This window comes from Apis dorsata, unplaced genomic scaffold (genome assembly GCF_000469605.1).
Source record: "Apis dorsata unplaced genomic scaffold, Apis dorsata 1.3 scaffold_381, whole genome shotgun sequence".
Taxonomy (NCBI): domain Eukaryota; kingdom Metazoa; phylum Arthropoda; class Insecta; order Hymenoptera; family Apidae; genus Apis; species Apis dorsata.
The window spans coordinates 273,468-278,358 of NW_006263643.1; the positions used below are offsets into that span (position 1 = coordinate 273,468).

Below are 4,891 nucleotides of genomic sequence, written 5' to 3' on the forward strand. Positions count from 1 at the left end.
ATGTACGCATTATATCAGCATGGCGGTGCTGTATAATCCTGTGAGAAACTAGCATATATGTTGGTCCGATCCTTAGCCAAGTCTTGAATATCCGGACTCGCGCTACCCTGGCGTCCGTACGCACTTTTCTCCGATGTAAATCTCGTGTTCCGTGTACATATCATGATCTTGGTGGTTGTGGTTGTGATTATAGTGGTATTGGTAATAATTGTGGCGATAGTAGTGATGAGTAATACGTGTACGTGTAATGATCTCCCTGATCTCGCGTCTCTCCACCTGTTGTCCATCACTTGCTCAGTACGGGTTGTACTTGGTGCGCTCGGATTTGAATTTTCCGCTGTCAGTGGGCCCGGGTGCGCCTGGGCTACGTAGCCTCGGCGTGAACTTGTGCGACCGGTGCACGCCGGTTGTCTGGACAGGTAGCGCGGATGCAGCCGCGCCAGCAGCGCCACCTAGCAATTCCGTGAGTCCGCCGAGGGCGGTGAGGCTAGAGAGGGCGTTGAGGGCGCCTGGCTTGCTTAGCAGCTGAGCCAAGGGAATGGCGCTGGCCAAGGGAGAGGCAGTGGTAGTGGTGGTAGAGGGAGAAGCACTGGCCCCGGATGCCCCGGGAGTGGTACCGCTGCCAGGGGTTTGGGTATTTTGGGCCTCTAGGTTAGCTTTCTGCAGTTCAACACTGGGGAAAAGACACAAAATGTAAAAAGGTGAGGGTGGGAATGTTTCTCTCGTATAAAAACAGTATGTATGTAGTTTATGTAAATGTATGACGTGATACATGTTTCTTTCTTTTTCTTTTCTCATTGTTTTAGAGTGTTTAAACGAAGAGAGAAGATAAAAGAAAAAGAAAAAAAAGAGCGATATATGAAACGGGTAAGAAAATGAAACGCTAATTGATTGGTGAATGAGATATAGTAAAAGACGAAAAAGAAAAGACGGATCGCTAGAATTGTTATATTGATTAAATAGAGTTGTGGTGTAAGTATGATTGCTAATGTGATACATAGGTTAAAAAAAGAGGAAAAAAAGATATGGAAAAAAAAAAGAAAAAAATAGAAAAAAAAGAAAGAAATTGAGTCGCAAGGTTTTCAATAGGTTTCAGAAAGTTATGCCACAGGTGTGTTCTATGGAGCGTGATATTCTCACGTACACCGGCTACGTGGTTGTTCGTGGGGGGTGGGGGACAGTTTTTCCAGCATCGAAATGCGTTTTCGCATCCTCCAGACACCATGGATCGACGAATCATCAGTATCTGTCTGTATCGTCTTTGATCGAACAATACAGAGCAGTCACATTTCGTTGATCTCAAGATGGAAACTTGAGGACAACTCTAAAAACAACATCCCGATGCGGAGGACGCGCTGCAAGGAGTACTTACCATCGAAAGAGACGTTCAAATGCATTCGTTTGAATTACGAATATAATAATCTTGCAAATTAATTATAAATATTTTTTTTTAATTTTCAAAAACGAAGAAATGATGATTTATAAATATATAGCGTCCCTTTTTCCGGTGTAGCACAGAGCCATAGTCCGTTGCATATGACACAAAAAATGCTAATTATTGAAATGACTGATGAATGAACATATTCGAATTATATTAGTCAAAATTTCGGAATCAGTATGGATAAATCGAAAAAAAAGTATATTAATAAGCTTGATCAAAGATCTTTTTCAATTAAAAAATAAAAAGATCATAAAAAGATATGTCAAAGGGAATTATTTAATTATTAGAAAATTAAATATAAATAGAATTAGGAAAGTGATTCCAAATTTTTGACAGATATTTTACGATTTTTTTCAAAGTGGTATCGTATTACAGATACATTGTTAATGGATGAAACGTAGCATGGCTCTGCGAATCACTGAAAAGCGGAAATCAAACTAAATGGGGCTCAGCACTTGCACTCTGCGATGATATTATCGGGAACGACATTACCGATAGTTCACCATTCGTGATGTTAATGCAGCAAATCGCTTCGCGATAATTGGCTCGTACATCACTTTCAGATACGTCAGTAAAAGGAATTGAACGCGGCAGAATGCAAATCTGGCCATGGGATTGTGCTTAGAAGGATGATAACACGATACTTAATAATCATGACGACCAAATGGTATTGAGGCTAAGGTATACAAGAAGTAATAATCGGGAATATATGATGAGATATATTTTCGGTTGCTATTTTAAATGCAGTAAGTATAAAAATATATATGAGTGACAATCTGGAATAAAATATAATATGGATTATAATTCGTAAAAAGGGGAAGAAATAGAGTGTGAAGAATAGGTTTTACGATCCGCGCGTTAACGATGGTTAAATATATAATATATTGGACACTTGTGGTACTCGTGCTATTTCGAGGAGCAGCAAATAAGGGGATAGTTGCTCGTTTCCAGAGGGGTTTTCGTTTGAATACACGCGCTATCGGAATGATATTTCACTTGTCTCGAATCTCGTCGACAACTACGTCAGTATCTGTATTTTTTTTTATTTCTTGAAATTCGAGACATTGTCATAAAAAAATACAAAGAGATTTATTAGTCCCATAAAATGTTATATAAATATTTATAAATATTTTAGGAGGTATTTGCATCCGTAAACTTTTTTTTTTAATAAAACGTAATGATCAGTGAAGAAACATAAAAAATTAAGATATAAAAGATGCGATTGCATGATACTTTTGGCGAAAGCAATATTGTATGAAATATTGAATTATGTATTTTGATTTGATTAAAGATTTAATTAGGATTCATTTAGATTGCCTTTTTCATTTTTAACTCTCCTATTTTATTTGGATTTTTATATAATTCTTATATTAAATTTTATTCAAATTAATACCTTTTTAAAAATTCATAATTATGACGCAATTGAAAGAATTTTTTACACAATAGGAGAATTAATTTGAATCATAATATGTATTTTGATGATTATATGGTAAGATTTTATTTGTAATAATTGTAATAATGTTTTGTATAGTGATTAATATGCAAAATAATTTATAAAAAATATATAATTATAGAAATGGTTTATAAAAATAAATTAACTATAAGTTATTTATTATTATTAAGTTATAAAGATATGACAGGATTGAATTAAAAATTCAAGGAAAATCAAATTTAATCAATATTTTTAAGTTTAAAATATAATTTAAAAAATATTTTTAAATAATAATTTAATAATATTTCATGTAAATTTTAAGCTTTTCAATTTAATCAATTTTTTATCAATTTATTCAGTATTAAGAATATCTAATGGGTATATTTCTATAAAAAAATTAGAATTAAGTATCAAATAAACTTATTCATAAAAAAGAAAAACAAGCCTTCGCCAAAAGCTTTTTACCGACCGAAAAAAAACTCTGGATTATCGAGAACTGAATAATCAATAGGATCAAATAAAAAATTTTTAAAAAATTAAAAAAAAAAAAAAAAAAGGATTTTTTTTTTTTTTTTTTTCTTTTTTTTTTTTTTTTTTAAAAATTTTTTTTTTGACCCTATTTATTTTGGGGAACTGAATAAAAAAAAGGTTCAAAAAAAAAATTTTTAAAAAATTAAAAAAAAAAAAAAAAAGGATTTTTTTTTTTTTTTTTTTCTTTTTTTTTTTTTTTTTTAAAAATTTTTTTTTTGACCCTATTTATTTTGGGGAACTGAATAAAAAAAAGGTTCAAAAAAAAAATTTTTAAAAAATTAAAAAAAAAAAAAAAAAAGGAACTGTAGTGATGCATAGTTTTCTTTTTCGCAGGACTCTTCAGGAAAAAATTGTCTAATAAACAATATATTACTGGAATACATTCGACTACGTGTCGTATTTGTTATCGTGATTGTATATATACTCTTCTTAAAAAAAAAAAAAAAAAAAAAAAAAAAAAAAAAAAAAAAAAAAAGAAAAAGAAAAAAAAGAAAATCCTTAATTTTTTTTGCTTGAAAGGACAGCCAGCGACAAATGGGAAACAAATGTTGAGCGGAGTTGTGTCTGCAGGATACTCAGGGTACTGGACCTGGAAAGCAGGACCTGGAAACAAAGGATTAAGATATCCTCTTCCATCGTGGTAGACGAAGATGTCCTCCGGCGACTCCACGTTGACGTCGATCCCTTGGTACGCTGAGGTTTTCTTCACTGGCTGTCTAACCTTACTTCACTACGAGAATATCTCACCTGTATCGCTAGAGAGACCGAGGTGGCGGTACACATCACACGTTGCACTGATAATAAACCTCGAGACATCGAGGATACTCTTCTTTCATACACAGATGCAACTCTATATTTCTTATAGAGAAAAACTTTCATTGCTGCACCACCACCTCTTTCATAATACTTTTCTGGCGTCGACGTACCGGAAGAACGATCATTAGATCCTATATCTATTACACCTAAATTATATAATTTATTCTGCTAATAATATAAATAGAGATTATATAAAAGAGAGATTAAAATGTGAGAGATAAGTATGTGATATAAGTAATGTGATAAATGGAAAAAAAATATTTCAAAAATGTTTATTTAAAATTATCGTTGGTTCGTTAAAACCAGCGCGTCGCCGCCAGAGGCAACAGAGTAACAGTAACAAACATGATGGGAGGTGTCGCGATGACGGCAATTCGACTATTCCCCTTAGTCTCACTTGATCACCTTCAAGACACCAAGGCTAAGAAAGGTCAATTATAGGAGGAACGAGTGTAACACAAAAAACGTTGTGAGTCAAAAGGGTTTTTGTTTTTGGTGGTGAGGTGTTGAAGAGTCTTTTTTCTTCAAAGTCAGGGCCCAGAGGGTTTGCGTTCAAAAATTCTACACCGGCGACATAATACATATAAGTCGAGGTTTGATCTGACGAATATTAAACGTCAGATTCAGAAGGAAAGAAACTAGAAAGTTAAAAGGGTTTTTTTTTGGGGGGG

General features: G+C 33.5%; 1 protein-coding gene and 1 long non-coding RNA gene across 5 annotated transcripts in view; one reads left to right on the forward strand and one right to left on the reverse strand.

Annotated features, from left to right (window-relative positions):
- Window positions 1-4,891, reverse strand: part of LOC102678545 (poly(rC)-binding protein 2) — a 247,919-nt gene that overhangs the window by 7,298 nt on the left and 235,730 nt on the right. For 3 of the 4 annotated variants that reach the window (XM_006618877.2, XM_006618876.2, XM_031512028.1), the window contains one exon: window positions 7-673. The exons of the other annotated variant lie outside the window; for it this stretch is intronic. In XM_006618877.2, the coding sequence (XP_006618940.1) occupies window positions 295-673 (379 nt within the window). In that variant the 3' untranslated portion in view covers window positions 7-294. Of the gene's footprint in view, window positions 1-6; window positions 674-4,891 lie in introns of those variants that run through there. 4 annotated transcript variants of the gene reach the window in all.
- LOC116186011 overlaps window positions 1-4,891 on the forward strand; it is a 19,683-nt gene that overhangs the window by 2,908 nt on the left and 11,884 nt on the right. The gene's annotated exons all lie outside the window — the stretch shown is intronic.